Source organism: Mus musculus, chromosome 8, assembly GCF_000001635.26.
Source record: "Mus musculus strain C57BL/6J chromosome 8, GRCm38.p6 C57BL/6J".
In the NCBI taxonomy this organism is placed as follows: Eukaryota; Metazoa; Chordata; class Mammalia; order Rodentia; family Muridae; genus Mus; species Mus musculus.
This window is the reverse complement of record NC_000074.6, coordinates 93,098,635-93,112,788: the sequence shown is the minus strand read 5'-3', so window position 1 is coordinate 93,112,788 and position 14,154 is coordinate 93,098,635. Positions and strand designations below refer to the sequence as shown.

The following is a 14,154-nucleotide window of genomic DNA, read 5'->3' as shown; positions in this document are numbered from 1 at the left end:
ACACTGAAACTTATAGAGGAGAAAGTGGGGAAAAGCCTTGAAGATATGGGCACAGGGGAAAAATTCCTGAACAGAACAGCAATGGCTTGTGCTGTAAGATCGAGAATTGACAAATGGGACCTAATGAAACTCCAAAGTTTCTGCAAGGCAAAAGACACTGTCAATAAGACAAAAAGACCACCAACAGATTGGGAAAAGATCTTTACCTATCCTAAATCAGATAGGGGACTAATATCCAACATATATAAAGAACTCAAGAAGGTGGACTTCAGAAAATCAAATAACCCCATTAAAAAATGGGGCTCAGAACTGAACAAAGAATTCTCACCTGAGGAATACCGAGTGGCAGAGAAGCACTTGAAAAAATGTTCAACATCCTTAATCATCAGGGAAATGCAAATCAAAACAACCCTGAGATTCCACCTCACACCAGTCAGAATGGCTAAGATCAAAAATTCAGGTGACAGCAGATGCTGGCGAGGATGTGGAGAAAGAGGAACACTCCTCCATTGTTGGTGGGAGTGCAGGCTTGTACAACCACTCTGGAAATCAGTCTGGCGGTTCCTCAGAAAACTGGACATAGTACTACCGGAGGATCCAGCAATACCTCTCCTGGGCATATATCCAGAAGATGCCCCAACAGGTAAGAAGGACACATGCTCCACTATGTTCATAGCAGCCTTATTTATAATAGCCAGAAGCTGGAAAGAACCTAGATGCCCCTCAACAGAGGAATGGATACAGAAAATGTGGTACATCTACACAATGGAGTACTACTCAGCTATTAAAAAGAATGAATTTATGAAATTCCTAGCCAAATGGATGGACCTGGAGGGCATCATCCTGAGTGAGGTAACACATTCACAAAGAAACTCACACAATATGTATTCACTGATAAGTGGATATTAGCCCCAAACCTAGGATACCCAAGATATAAGATATAATTTGCTAAACACATGAAACTCAAGGAGAATGAAGACTGAAGTGTGGACACTATGCCCCTCCTTAGATTTGGGAACAAAACACCCATGGAAGGAGTTACAGAGACGGAGTTTGGAGCTGAGATGAAAGGATGGACCATGTAGAGACTGCCATAGCCAGGGATCCACCCCATAATCAGCATCCAAACGCTGACACCATTGCATACACTAGCAAGATTTTATTGAAAGGACGCAGATGTAGCTGTCTCTTGTGAGACTATGCCGGGGCCCAGCAAACACAGAAGTGGATGCTCACAGTCAGCTAATGGATGGATCATAGGGCTCCCAATGGAGGAGCTAGAGAAAGTAGCCAAGGAGCTAAAGGGATCTGCAACCCTATAGGTGGAACAACATTATGAGCTAACCAGTACCCCGGAGCTCTTGACTCTAGCTGCATATATATCAAAAGATGGCCTAGTCGGCCATCACTGGAAAGAGAGGCCCATTGGACTTGCAAACTTTATATGCCCCAGTACAGGGGAATACCAGGGCCAAAAAGGGGGAGTGGGTGGGCAGGGGAGTGGGGGTGGGTGGATATGGGGGACTTTTGGTATAGCATTGGAAATGTAAATGAGTTAAATACCTAATAAAAAATGGAAAAAAAATTACATTATAACACAGTAGTAGACAACTTCTCTAGGATTTATGAGATATTTACTCATTTATGTTCCTAGGATAGCCATCTATTTCCCTACCTTTTCATCTATCATATGCTGATTCATTCATTCATTCATTCATTCATTCATTCATTCATTCATTCATTCATGCTACCAACCATCCCATTCATTCATACATTTTCATCAATTCATAGAAATATATCCATATTTTTTCTTACATTTTCAGTATGTCCCTCATTCATGAATGATCTGATAAACACATATCTTTCATTCCTTCAACCATCCAAACAATGGACAATTATTCTCCTATGAAAAAAGTCTGTTTGTCAATATATACATACAACACACCAATTGTATTATTTTTTATTTTTTACGTTTTGATATTACAATTACATTTGTCTCTTTGCTTTCCTCCCTTCTAATTCAAAGGCAATGAGGAAAGAACAGGCTTAAGAAAGTCACCAAGGTGAGAGGGGCTGCTTCAGTTACGAAGGTTGGAATATGAATCAACATGAGACATGATCAGTGAGCTCTGAACGCTGGTCTTTTTTCTTTTTAACATCTAATGTTTATTTGCTATTTTGAGATTGGGTCCTACTCTGTAGTCTAGAAATTTGTGATCTGCCTACCTCAGGCTCCCAAATGGCTATATTGCAGGTATAAAACTTAACACTAAGTGCAAAGTAGAAATGCACTATATAAACAGGGGCCTGGGAATGTGCAAGGAGATTGAAGGAAAGACTTTGTACTGCAGGAGGGGTGCAGGTCTTTGTACTTCAAGGCTTCTACATCATACCAGGGACTGAGGAGTAGGGTGATGGCATGTGGCTGGAGTGCAGGAACTTTTGAAGGAATTTCAGAGTGGTCTAATTGTTAAGCAGTTTGTGAGGCATGAGATAAACAAAAGTGGGAAAGATGCCTTTGGCTTCCCTGACTCAAAAGGGCAAAGCCTGTGGCCACAACATACAGCTATCAGTATTCCTGAAGAGTAGTAGCCCTTCTGTGGGTCTCATGGTTGCTGTTGCCAGGGTCTTCCTTCACCTCCCAGGTGCTAATACATGCAGGCCCTTACTGACTGTTTTCTGCAGATCTGCCTCTGCTTTCCCTTCTCAGTCTCTTTACTTCTTGAGAATAAAAAATAGACCATGCCATTTCCCTTCTTAAAAGCCCGACTTTGCTTACAGGATTAAGCCTTCCCTGCACTGAGATGGTACCCTCCCCCAAACAGACATGACTGACAGGAAGGTGCCACATATATTTCTGCTCTACTTTCCTTTCTGTCGCTGTGATTAAAACCCTGAGATCTGAAGCAGTTTGGTGAAGTAAAGGGTTTATGTGTGTCACACCTCTAGGTAATGGTTCATCATTGAGGGAAGGCATGAAGCAGAATCTCAAGCAGGCTTGTTCAGCTAAGGAAACAAGTACAACAGAATCTATGGAGGAAGGGTGATGTCTGCCTCATGGGAAAGCCCGTACTTGGCTAGTTATCTTATATATCTTAGGACATGGTTTCCAGGGAATGGTGCTGCCCACAGTGGGCAAACAAAACATTCCTCCACAGACATGGTCACAAACCAATATGATCCTGACAATCCCTAATTGTGATTCCCTTCTCAGGTGATCTTAGGCTCTTAAAGCTAACCAGGAATATATATCAAAGCATTAGGTCTTATTATGACACATTTCAAACAATTATTTTGATTTTGTTTTCTGCCTGCCCCTTTTATGTTTGCCTCCTCAGTAATCATAAGAGAAAAGAACTTGTATTACATGTCTGTCTATCAACAAAAGAATGGGTAATGAAAATGTGTCATGCATACAAAATGGAATTGTAGTCAAGGGTAAAAAATAATGTGCCATATACTACACATAGAAAATAATTCCACTCTGTAGCCACCTCTCTAACACTCTACCAGAGAAGTCCTCCAAGTCCAGGCCACTGTGACTTTCCTGGGATGAGTCCTGACTTTCCTGGTTTCTTGCTCACTTCATTAAATTCCTTCCCGATGTTTAGACCTGCCCACTCTCTTCAGTTGTCTATGGTATTCTTACAAAGATACCATACCAGATATCAAAAAGACCAGCTTTGTGTGTCCAGTGTGTCATCTTCCTTTAGAACGCAGTTCCTCTCAGCAGATCTAGAAAATTCTGCCTTCACTAATCAGCTTTCACAAGGTGGAAGTAGTTGTGCCCAGGTGGTATTTTCTACTATCTCTCTATTGGGCAGAATGTGGTGCTTGCTGTAGTATTTTCTTTCCGTAAATAGAAACAGGGTTGCAGTTTAGGCTCCTCCAGTTATAAGCTCAGTCTTCTCAAAGCCAACAACATATCTCAGAGCAAGCAGATTCACAAATGGATAAACAGAGGCAATCAGCCCTTACTAGTAAGTGAGAATTCTCCTCTCCCCAATTCCCTACCAACATTGCTGTGCTGGTCCCTGCCTCACAGTTCTGACCTTGAAGTCTCCTAAGCTCAGCCACTGTCTTTAGAACATTGGGTTTCTGTGTCTATAGCTACAGAAGTCTTTATGCTTGGCAAGCTCTCAGACCAGCAAAGGGGAGATGTGGCTCAAAGGTAAGCTATGGTATTCATAAGTACTGCATTCCTGTTTTACCCAGTACAATATCTCCCTGTCCACCATGATTGACGGAGTGGTGCTGCCAAAGGCACCAGAAGAGATCCTGGCTGAGAAGAGTTTCAACACTGTCCCCTACATAGTGGGCTTCAACAAGCAAGAGTTTGGCTGGATAATTCCAATGGTGAGAATGTACAGACCTCTTAGATACACTCCACAGAGGTTCAGCCATCATGCTCCCTGCTCTGACTGAGGTTTATGCACCCAGATGACTACCATTTAAAGAGGCTTATATCTTTACAAAGTAAATTTGTTTTGAGAATTCTTGATAAAGCCCCTTCAGTGTTAATTTATATCTGTGCCAGAAAAGGAATTAATAATTAGAAACTTTCTAAAGTAGCTACTCAAGAGGGGCTCAGGGCCTTGACTGCCCACCACCAAACTCAGCAATGTTGAGCTCTCTCCAGCAGACATTTTAGGGCCCTGGTTTTGGCCTGTGGCGTGGTTTCCAATGCTAAAAGACACACTGAAACCAGAGCAGATCTCTGAATGCAAACATGAGCAGGCTCAGCACATTCCCAGTGTTCTGCAACTCTCTTGCAGAAGGACCTCATGGGGCATCACAGAAACATAGACAGAGAAACACAATGCGAGGACCTCTTTCCCCTGTCACCTGAGTCTGAGGGTGTGTGGCCTGTGTACTCTGTCCCTGAGCATTCGGCTTCCATATGACACTGGCCTGAAAGATCTGCTGCCTTGAGGAATGTTGATCCTCCTAGTGTATGAAATACAGTCACGTGACTGTCTTCTCTCTATGGCTTAGCTTTATTAATATAAGTCCATTAGTTTTGCTTGCTGATTTTTTTGAGAATCATAAACTCCCATATCTGTTAACACCACCCCCTAAGCACCTTTACTTCATTTGGTTTTCCTGTTTTTTTCTGTTTGGTTCTTCTTAATTTACTGGAATTCATCAATATCTTACTATGTGTGTCTTTAACAGATGTTGCAAAATCTACTCCCTGAAGGCAAAATGAATGAGGAAACGGCCAGTCTTCTCTTGAGGAGGTTCCACTCTGAACTTGTAAGAGTCTAGGGAGATGTGGGAATTGGTTGGAAAACCAAAGGTCAGTGACTTGCTTTGATCACAGACAAATTTAATGGCCGCAAACAATGATGGTGACTGGGGTGTCTCTCCCAATTTTCCACTCCATCTTCTTTGCATCCCAGTGTAACAAACTCACACTTGTTGTTCACCAATCAAAACTCCCCAAGGGTCCAGGGCCAGTTGCCAGGGCAAAGATTTATTTGGAGAGCTTTATACCTAGAAAAGATTGACTCCATGACCAAAAAGGACCATCAGGTTTATACATTGGAGGTCTAAGAAGAAGTGATCAGGAGGCATATCAGATAGGCGAGCACTCTGACAGTTACAAATTGTAGGTTCCCTGCTTTTCTGATGCATGAGCTTCTGTTATCAGTAGATCACTGAACAGATATTCTGGACTCTGTACATAAAACAAAAGATTTATTGACTAGCAAATCTCATGAGTCATGTCTTTTTTTTTATTCCATTCTCTAGATATAGCCATTTCACTTGCTAGGCTACAAAAGGCACCTTTCCCTATAGAACAAGGGAAAATACTAGATACTTACTTCCTCTAGAGATGACAGTATTCAGTCTGTCAGGTGGTACCAGGCAAAGGGGTCTTTCCCACCACAGACAATGAGAGAACATAATTTTCAGACACCTGACCTCTAAACATAATGACATACATCAGGTAGATCTAGAAAATCTTCCCTAGTATAGCAGGCTGATTTGGTACAAAGCCCAGGTTGTCCATGAGTCATGAAGTCATCTTAACTGTCTGCAGCTAAGCAAGAGTGGTCATTTTCTGATTCATTTTAGAACATCTCTGAAAGTATGATTCCAGCAGTCATTGAGCAGTACTTAAGAGGGGTAGATGACCCTGCCAAAAAGAGTGAGCTTATCCTGGACATGTTTGGAGATATATTTTTTGGTATCCCGGCTGTGCTCTTGTCCCGTAGCCTCAGAGGTGAGTCTTATGTGAATCTTATGTGTTAAATGGGAGGAAATGGAGCCAATAGCCTGTCTCTGATTTGCCCACTTCTCAGCACAGGCATATACAAGTGTGTGTGTGTGTGTGTGTGTGTGTGTGTGTGTGTGTGTGTGTGTGTGTGTGTGTTTATATATGTAGATATATGTATAGAGTATGTGAGGTTAGGGACGTAGCTCAGTTGATAGAGTGCCTGACTGGAATGTAGGATATCCTGCATTCAATCCTAAGTAACTTTAGAAGTCAGTCCTAGTGGTACTTGTTTGTAATTCCAGCTCATAGGAGGTAGAAGACTAGATGTTCTTTGGCTATACAGGGAGTTCATGACCAGTCTGTTACATGAAATACTTTCTGACATAAACAAACAAACCAAAAAAACCCAAAACAACAAAAAAAAACAACAAAACAAACAAAAAACACAAACAAAACAACCAACAAAAAGAATAAAAATCCAGGGTCAGGAATAGAACTAGGATTCCCAAGACCTTCTTCCAGATGAGAAAGTCCAGAGAGAGTAGGAAGTATTATAGGGAGAGGAAGTGTAGAGACATTCAATTTCCTTGGCATGCCTTTATGCACCTTGGTGTGCACTGGTTAGAGAAGGTGAGAACTGGGATTGGATCTCCACAGGGCTGTCTGTCAAGGTCTTAGGCCTGTGCAGACAGAGATGAGGCTACACATAGCTCTTCCTAAATTAGGCATGAATGTCTTGTGCCTGTGTGTGATCTGTTCCAGTGAATGATCTGTGAGTGCTCAGAAAGAATGTACATCCTGCTGGAGTTAAGCTGTGGACCTTCTTTACAGTTCCATCCTGTCCCCTGCATCTAAATTTTCTGTCTATGTGACACAATCATGGCTGAACGTGGAGTAAGCCAGTCCACTACTGCTTTGATATTATATTCTCTCCCCCTCCAGGTATTTAATATTTGTTTTATATGTTTATGTACTTTGCGTTATATTAGATCTGTATTTAACATTGTTGCAATACATTGGTGCTCTGACTTCTCACCAGTACATAGTGGCTTTTTTTTTCCTTTTAACATTTTTTAAATTTAAACTCAGCTTTTGATGTAGCTATACTCATTTCTTTTCTCCTTAGGTTCCTCTTTGTGCATAAGATCTAATTTGCCCTCAAGTGCAGTCCATGCATGTCTTAAAAAGTTGAAAAAGTTTATTTTAAGACTGTATAAGCTCTGGTCTTTAAAAAGCCCTTTCATTTACTCCATGCCCTTTATTGGAGAATTTACACTGGAAGGAATTTATGATAGCAAGGACTTACTAACACCAGTCACGGCAGCTGTTTCCGCTGGTTTTGTAAATATGCTCTTTCTACCTCACCCTCTTGGTCACTTCCAGATGACTTGATGTCTTGAATGACTTACATGCTTCGAATCCTTTATTTTTATTGTATGCTTTGCTAAAAAGGTCACATTGTGGCTATCATGAAGACCCATACCCAAAGAAACCACTTTAAGTAAATAACAATATAATTTTATTTCATATGATGACTGAACAATTTTATGTAGTTTTCTTCATTTAAAAGTAATTTTTTATTTTTATGTGTATGTGTATGGGCATATTTGTATATGTATGTTTGTTGTGCCTGATGCCCCAAAAACTGAGAAGAGGCCATCGATACTGGAACTTGAGGTAAGAGATTGTTATATGTTGCTGTGTGGGTGCTGAGAACTGAACAACTGAACTCAGGTTCTCTGAAGACCATTGAGTCCTCTTAACCACTGAGCCATCTCTTCAGCCCCACTTTTTTTTTTTGCATCAGAACATAAATAATTTTGAATGAGTATTTTATTGTTCATTGTTAGCAGTAATTTTGCTCAGAACCCATGGACTATGTAAGAATAAAATCCCCAACACATTAAGATTACAGTCCCATTGTATCCTGAACATGGCTTTACAAGTTATCTTCACTGACGTCCATGTTATTCATCAGTACATTGATCTTTCAGGTTAAAGGAGCCCAGCAAATGCTCATAAGTCGTCAGCAGGGACAATGTGCTCCACAAACTTTTCTCTTAGGGATCATCACTGAACACATCCAAGCGCTCACTGCCTGCATTGCATCCACTCATGCGGCATCCCATAAACACCTGGCTCAGATCTCAGTTTAACCTCAACCAGCTGTGCAACCCAACCAGATCATCAGGCTTTCCCAAAGCTGCCTCTGTCCTACACTAGTGACCAACTATCTTCTTCAAGGATGGAGACCTCAATGCCACCGAGGTGTGTGTCTGCTAACATGAACTGTCCACAAATCCATGTCTCCTCAGATGCTGGAGTGTCCACCTACATGTATGAGTTTCGGTATCGCCCAAGCTTCGTGTCTGACAAGAGACCCCAGACGGTTGAGGGTGATCATGGCGATGAAATCTTCTTTGTATTCGGGGCTCCACTATTAAAAGGTATTGTCTCCTGGTCAGGTGTGCTCTGGGAGTCAGGAGGAGTTGGTTCTCCAGACTTTGTTTAGGGGTCTTCAGCAAGTTTCTCCTTTTCTCCTAATGCTTGTTTCCTGGCATTCTATAGCAGAACTGAACTTCATTAGGCAGTCCTCAAACTTTCTCATGTTCTATCACACAAAAAGATAGTGCATGTGTCCCCAGCCACAGTCATTCTCAGAATCATGACCTGGGACATCAATAAGAGAGGTGGTGAATCACCCACAGGGCAACAACCTAGGTCTAGATTACCACAATTTAATTTCCCACATAGTTTTCCTTATGTACAATGAATATTTACCTTTTTCTTGAACTTAGACTTTTTTCTACTATACTATATCCTGACTTCAGTTTCCCCTCTCTTAACCCTCCCAGTTCCTCCCCCAACTCTTCTGCCATGCGGCTTCACCCACTTTCTTTCTCTCATTAGAAAACAAACTGGCTTCTAAGGAATAATAAAAAAGTAAATATAATAAAAACCCATTGGAAAAGGAAAAAACAAGCAGAAGAAAAAAAGCCCAAGAGAAGGAACAAGAAACAGAGACCCCGGGGCTGGTGAGATGGCTCAGTGGGTAAGAGCACCCGACTGCTCTTCCGAAGGTCCGAAGTTCAAATCCCAGCAACCACATGGTGGCTCACAACCATCTGTAATGAGATCTGATGCCCTCTTCTGGTGCATCTGAAGACAGCTACAGTGTACTTACATATAATAAATAAATAAATAAATAAATCTTTAAAAAAAAAAAAAAAAAAAAAAAAAAAAAGAAACAGAGACCCGCTCATTTGCACACTCAGGAATCCCATTAAAACATTGAAAGAAAAACCATAATATATGTGCAAAGGACCTGTAGAGTAAAAGAAAAATATAAAAGATTCCTATCAATGCAATTAAATTAACTTAAAAATAACATGCTTTTTAAATAAAGAAAGAGCCCTAAACTGTCATTAGAAGATAAGGACCCTCCAGAGCTGTCATTGTGTTTGTTTCCTCTTGGCCATCTCCTGATGAGCATTCAGCCTACCATTTCCTTTTCTTTTTTTTTTCTTAGATAATGTTTTTCATTTATATTTCAAATGCTATCCCCAAAGCTCCCTATAACCTCCCCACACCCAGGCCCCAACCCACCCACTCCTGCTTCCTGGCCCTGACGTTCCCTTGTACTGGGGCATATGATCTTTGCAAGAACAAGGGCCTCTCCTCCCATTGATGGCTGACTAGGCCATCCTCTGCTACATATGCAACTAGAGACACAGCTCTGGGGGGTACTGGTTAGTTCATATTGTTGTTCCTCCTATATGATTGCAGTCCCCTTTAGCTCTTTGGGTACTTTCTCTAGCTCCTTCATCCAATAGATGACTGTGAGCATTCACTTCTGTATTTGCCAGGCACTATCATAGCCTCACAAGAGAGAGCTAGGTCAGGGTCCTGTCAGCAAAATCTTTCTGACATATGCAATAGTGTCTGGGTTTAGTGGTTGTATATGGGATGGATCCCCGGGTGAGGAAGTCTCTGGATGGTCTTTCCTTCTGTCTCAGCTCCGAACTTTGTCTCTGTAACTCCTTCTATGGGTATTTTGTTCCCCATTCTAAGAAGGCGGCTCACAGAGGGATTTGATGGAGACAACCTATTTAGGGCTGATTATTCCAGAACATTCTCTGCCTAAAGTCTGGCTGTGGGTCTCTGTATTTATTTCAATCTTCTGCAGGAGGAAGTTTCTTTGATGGTGACTGTGCAAGAAACTGAACTATGAGTATAGTAAACACAGTAGTATTTGTCTTTATCCGGGCCCCTGAGCTATCTAGCCTCCAGTTCTTCATTATTCAAGCAGTGTCATATCTGGTTTCCTTCATCTTATGGAGTGGAACTTAAGTCAAATCAGATGTTGGTTGGTTTCTCCCACAAGCTTTGTGCCATCTAGCAGACAGGACACCACTGTAGATCAAAGGTTTTGTAGCTGCCTTGGTGTTTGTGCTGCTCTTTGGGGAGTGTCTAGAATATCAGACACTAGAGTGTAGTGGTGAAGGCTCTCTGTATGCACCACCTTGACATCTCCATGGTTAATGAGTTGTATAGGTATTGTCTTCAGCAACGGTGCCTCCTGTTAACCTGTGGAGAGCAACCTTTAGTCTTGACAAGAGCCTGGGTTGTTTTGTGTTTCCCACGAAACCCCTTAGGCAAACATCTCAATTAGATGTAACCAGTCCCACTATTGAAAGCTTCTTTTAATGACAAGAGATGCACAGTTTGTCCCTGCCCTTACTTGACACCAATTTTATTTAGATTGGATTCCTATATGGATACATTTTAGGGAGCTTCTACTGTATTAGGTTTCCATATTATACCTCAAGTCACCCTTATGTCTCTCCCCACATTCCCTTCCTTAGCCTCCTCTTACTTCCCTCTCTTCACTTGATCCTCCTATTCCCACCATCCTCCTCAACCTCACCTTTCCTTTACTGTCTATTCTATTTCCATATCCTAGGGAAATTGGCTTATATCTTCTCAGGAGATCTCTGATATAGTTAATAAAACAATATTAATTTTTTATGTTTATGTGTATGTGTGTGTGTTTCTCTGTGTGTGTGTGTGTGTGTAAATGTGTATATGTGTGTATGTAGATGTGTGAGTATATGTGTGTATGTATTTGTATATCATATGATGTGTATTGGTGTGTGTATGTGCGTATATTATATGTGTATTTCTGTATTTTGTCTATGTAGCTATGTGCACAACAATGTTGTGGAGATTAGAGAACAACTTAATACTTCCTTACCTTCTACAATGAGTCCCAGTAGTACAGCTCAGATGCTAATGGTGTAAGTGTGGCAAGTGCCTTGACCCTGTCAGTCATCTCTCAAGCCCAATATTGTGCTATTTAAGGAAATCCTCTCACAGATGTATTTATTGTCTTAACTCTCAGCATTTGCATAGGCTCATGACCCCAGCACATGGCTCCTTATGGGCATACTACTCCTTAGTCCTTTGTAGTTCTGACTTTTTTTTAATAGTATATTGATAACAATACTGTGTGTAAGTAACTCAGAAAAGACCCAGAAGCTCCAAAACAAAGAGCATGCTGGAATGTGACATTTTCACCCTGAGGAAGGAGGGGAAGGCAGATGAACAAAGGAGCAGATTCATGATGCATTCACACATTCCCACTTCTGGATCACTGATCTGTCTCTCCCCTTGACCCCCCCGAATGTACAGAGTGACTAGTCAGGCTCTTCTCATACTGGAGCATTTGACTGTATGATTAAGGAGTGAGCATCTCTTTCTGCCTTTCTTACAACCTCCCAGAAGTAACTACATCTGGTTCACACTTCCCGTAGCAAAACATTTTTTCCCTTCCCCACAGAGGGTGCCTCAGAAGAGGAAACCAACCTCAGCAAGATGGTGATGAAATTCTGGGCCAACTTTGCTCGAAATGGGTGAGGCTTGTGGCAAAGATGAAAAGGGTGGAAAGGGTGTGGCTGGGCATATCTTTTAAGAAAGATGACTTCTGAAATCTGAGTGATAAAAGCCCTGACCATTCTGTGTAATCTTATTGCTCTATAGCGATTTTTCTAGAGTCAGATGGGCCGTTCCTAAAGATGTAAGCTCTCTATGGAGGTTGTCAGCCTCACTGCTGAGATAAGCCAGGGATCCATTCAGACCTCAGAGGGATGGAGGGCCACAGAGCAGTCTTGAGGAATTATTTTTTTTTCCTTTTTAATATTTTATTTTATTTTTTTATTTTTTTTCCATTTTTATTAGGTATTTAGCTCATTTACATTTCCAATGCTATACCAAAAGTCCCCCATACCCACCCACCCCCACTCCCCTACCCACCCACTCCCCCTTTTTGGCCCTGGCGTTACCCTGTACTGGGGCATATAAAGTTTGAGTGTCCAATGGGCCTCTCTTTCCAGTGATGGCTGACTAGGCCATCTTTTGATACATATGCAGCTAGAGTCAAGAGCTCCGGGATACTGGTTAGTTCATTATGTTGTTCCGCCTATAGGGTTGCAGATCCCTTTAGCTCCTTGGGTACTTTCTCTAGCTCCTCCATTGGGAGCCCTGTGATCCATCCATTAGCTGACTGTGAGCATCCACTTCTGTGTTTGCTAGGCCCCGGCATAGTCTCACAAGAGACAGCTACATCTGGGTCCTTTCCATAAAATCTTGCTAGTGTATGCAATGGTGTCAGCGTTTGGATGCTGATTATGGGGTGGATCCCTGGATATGGCAGTCTCTACATGGACCATCCTTTCATCTCAGCTCCAAACTTTGTCTCTGTAACTCCTTCCCAGGGTGTTTTGTTCCCACTTCTAAGGAGGGGCATAGTGTCCACACTTCAGTCTTCATTTTTCTTGAGTTTCATGTGTTTAGGAAATTGTATCTTATATCTTGGGTATCCTAGGTTTTGGGCTAATATACACTTATCAGTGAGTACATATTGTGTGAGTTCCTTTGTGAATGTGTTACCTCACTCAGGATGATGCCCTCCAGGTCCATCCATTTGGCTAGAAATTTCATAAATTCATTCTTTTTAATAGCTGAGTAGTACTCCATTGTGTAGATGTACCACATTTTCTGTATCCATTCCTCTGTTGAGGGGCATCTGGGTTCTTTCCAGCTTCTGGCTATTATAAATAAGGCTGCTATGAACATAGTGGAGCATGTGTCCTTCTTACCCGTTGGGGCATCTTCTGGATATATGCCCAGGAGAGGTATCTATTTGATTCTGTTTCCAGGAACCCTAATGGGGAGGGGCTGCCTCACTGGCCAGAATATGATGAGCAGGAAGGGTATCTACAGATTGGAGCCACTACCCAGCAAGCCCAGAGACTGAAAGCAGAGGAAGTGGCTTTCTGGACTGAGCTCCTGGCTAAGAATCCACCTGAGACAGACCCTACTGAACACACAGAACACAAATGAATGGGAGGCTCTGCCAGTCTCAGGACCAGCGGAGCGAAAATGGAGCTATTCCACAAAGGATGACTATTCACCAAAGATGGATCTTACAGAGGAAACTGCACAATAGTACAGTATCACAATTTGAAAATAAATTTCCTTTTAGAAATCAAATCTGGGATTGTGTCTTGAGCTGAAAATGAATCCATCCTCATGGGTGTTGGGGTGGGAGGATGAAGAGAGCTACTGACATAGAAAGACACCTTTTCAGGTGAAGATCTGGGTAATGGTTACTGGAATGTGAGGGGAGATAGCTGATTGGAGGAAAGGTAGGATAGGATTATTACCTTATGATTCATCTCCACATAGACAACATTGTCACACTGCCATGCTAATCTCCACTCTGGGCAAGTGTGTGAGCCTAAATCTTCTGAGAATTACAAACCCAAAGAGGACTTTGAACTCATCACAGACTTCTCCACTGATGTTATCCAGGTGTTCATGAGTAAGAATGACAGCATATAGGAAAGCTGGACAAAGCCTGTCTGCTACAT

At 41.9% G+C, this 14,154-nt stretch overlaps 1 protein-coding gene across 1 annotated transcript in view; it reads left to right on the top strand.

Annotated features, from left to right (window-relative positions):
• Positions 1–13,774, top strand: part of Ces1c (carboxylesterase 1C) — a 32,269-nt gene extending 18,495 nt beyond the window's left edge. The window contains exons 8-13 of the mRNA NM_007954.4: positions 4,216–4,356; positions 5,176–5,256; positions 6,082–6,229; positions 8,539–8,670; positions 12,063–12,135; positions 13,441–13,774. Of these exons, the coding sequence (NP_031980.2) occupies positions 4,216–4,356; positions 5,176–5,256; positions 6,082–6,229; positions 8,539–8,670; positions 12,063–12,135; positions 13,441–13,624 (759 nt within the window). The 3' untranslated portion in view covers positions 13,625–13,774. The remainder of the gene's footprint in view (positions 1–4,215; positions 4,357–5,175; positions 5,257–6,081; positions 6,230–8,538; positions 8,671–12,062; positions 12,136–13,440) is intronic.
• Positions 13,775–14,154: the final 380 nt, after the last annotated feature.